Below are 1780 nucleotides of genomic sequence, written 5' to 3'. Positions count from 1 at the left end.
CACCAGGTGGGTCACCTGACACCAGGTGGATCTATCTGACACCAGGTGGGTCACCTGACACCAGGTGGATCTATCTGACACCAGGTGGGTCACCTGCACACAGTCAGCCTCACCTTTGTTCAGCATCTCGTCAGCCTCGTCCAGGACCAACATCTTGATGGCTCTGGTTCTCAGACTCCTGCGGCGAATCATGTCTGCAGGAAACAGGTAACATGGTTCACCTTCGCTCTGACATCATCAACACATCAGCTGGGTGAGAGGGGGCGGAGACACAGCAGTTTCACACGTCACCTCTCATTGCCTCTGTGCTCAGGTGGGCCTGCAGACTCTGCAGCAGGGTTAGGGTCATGTGACCCCACGGGACACCTGAGACAGTTGCCTCCCTGAACATTTAGCTCCGCCTCTTTACACCTGGTGATGTGTGTCAGCTGCAGACGAGGCGTGTGTGAACTCACCGAACACGCGCCCAGGAGTGCCGGCCACCACGTGCTGACCGTAGTCCAGCTTGCGGATGTCCTCACCCACGTTGGTGCCTCCGATGCAGGAGTGGCACTGGACGTTCATGTAGTCCCCCAGAGCCAGCAGGACCTGCAGGACAGAAGACACCTGTCAGAGACAGCACACCTGCAACACCATTGCTTGAGAGAGGCAGGTGGGCGGAGCTACCTTCTGAATCTGTCCGGCCAGCTCTCTGGTTGGAGCGAGGATCAGAGCCTGCGTCTCCCTCACCTGCAGACAGGAAACTCATCAGCATGATGTCATCAGACTGACACAACATGTTGTCATGGTAACAGCAACTTCCTGCTCCTGACAGGGATCAGGATCATCAACACATCTAGACCTCATGGAGACACCTGAACCCCCTCCCAAAGGTGTCTCTGTTTCTGGTTCTGACTGGTTCCTAAACCTCCCTCCTCTGAGCTGGTCCCGAGGTGATCCTGAGCTAGTCCCGAGCTGGTCCCGAGGTGGTCCCGAGGTGATCCTGAGCTGGTCCCGAGGTGGTCCCGAGGTGATCCCGAGGTGGTCCCGAGGTGGTCCCGAGCTGGTCCCGAGGTGGTCCCGAGGTGATCCCGAGGTGGTCCCGAGGTGGTCCCGAGGTGATCCTGAGCTGGTCCCGAGGTGGTCCCGAGGTGATCCCGAGGTGATCCTGAGCTAGTCCCGAGCTGGTCCCGATACAATCTGATTTTTTTAATGATTAGTCTTTCTGATACTGATCAGATAGCTTTACTTCTTTATTTCTTTCTAAGTAACAAGGTTGGTAGTACTAAAGAGAAGGTTGGTAGTACTAAAGACAAGGTTGGTAGTACTAAAGAGAAGGTTGGTAGTACTAAAGACAAGGTTGGTAGTACTAAAGAGAAGGTTGGTAGTACTAAAGACAAGGTTGGTAGTACTAAAGAGAAGGCTGGTAGTACTAAAGACAAGGTTGGTAGTCCTAAAGACAAGGCTGGTAGTCCTAAAGACAAGGCTGGTAGTCCTAAAGACAAGGCTGGTAGTCCTAAAGACAAGGTTGGTAGTATTAAAGAGAAGGCTGGTAGTATTAAAGAGAAGGCTGGTAGTATTAAAGACAAGGCTGGTAGTATTAAAGAGAAGGTTGGTAGTATTAAAGAGAAGGCTGGTAGTATTAAAGACAAGGCTGGTAGTATTAAAGAGAAGGTTGGTAGTATTAAAGAGAAGGCTGGTAGTATTAAAGACAAGGCTGGTAGTATTAAAGAGAAGGTTGGTAGTATTAAAGAGAAGGCTGGTAGTATTAAAGACAAGGCTGGTAGTATTAAAGAGAAGG

General features: G+C 51.4%; 1 protein-coding gene across 1 annotated transcript in view; it reads right to left on the bottom strand.

Annotated features, from left to right (window-relative positions):
- Positions 1-1780, bottom strand: part of eif4a3 (eukaryotic translation initiation factor 4A3) — a gene marked incomplete at its 5' end in the record, with an annotated part of 9088 nt that overhangs the window by 5521 nt on the left and 1787 nt on the right. Inside the window, 3 exon segments of the mRNA XM_014000096.1 lie at positions 114-194; positions 456-588; positions 667-729. Coding sequence (XP_013855550.1) covers positions 114-194; positions 456-588; positions 667-729 — 277 coding nt within the window.

The sequence above is a fragment of the Austrofundulus limnaeus genome, unplaced genomic scaffold (assembly GCF_001266775.1).
Source record: "Austrofundulus limnaeus strain Quisiro unplaced genomic scaffold, Austrofundulus_limnaeus-1.0 Scaffold2701, whole genome shotgun sequence".
NCBI lineage: Eukaryota > Metazoa > Chordata > Actinopteri > Cyprinodontiformes > Rivulidae > Austrofundulus > Austrofundulus limnaeus.
Note: the sequence above shows the minus strand (reverse complement) of the source record. Positions and strands in the feature narration are given on the sequence as shown.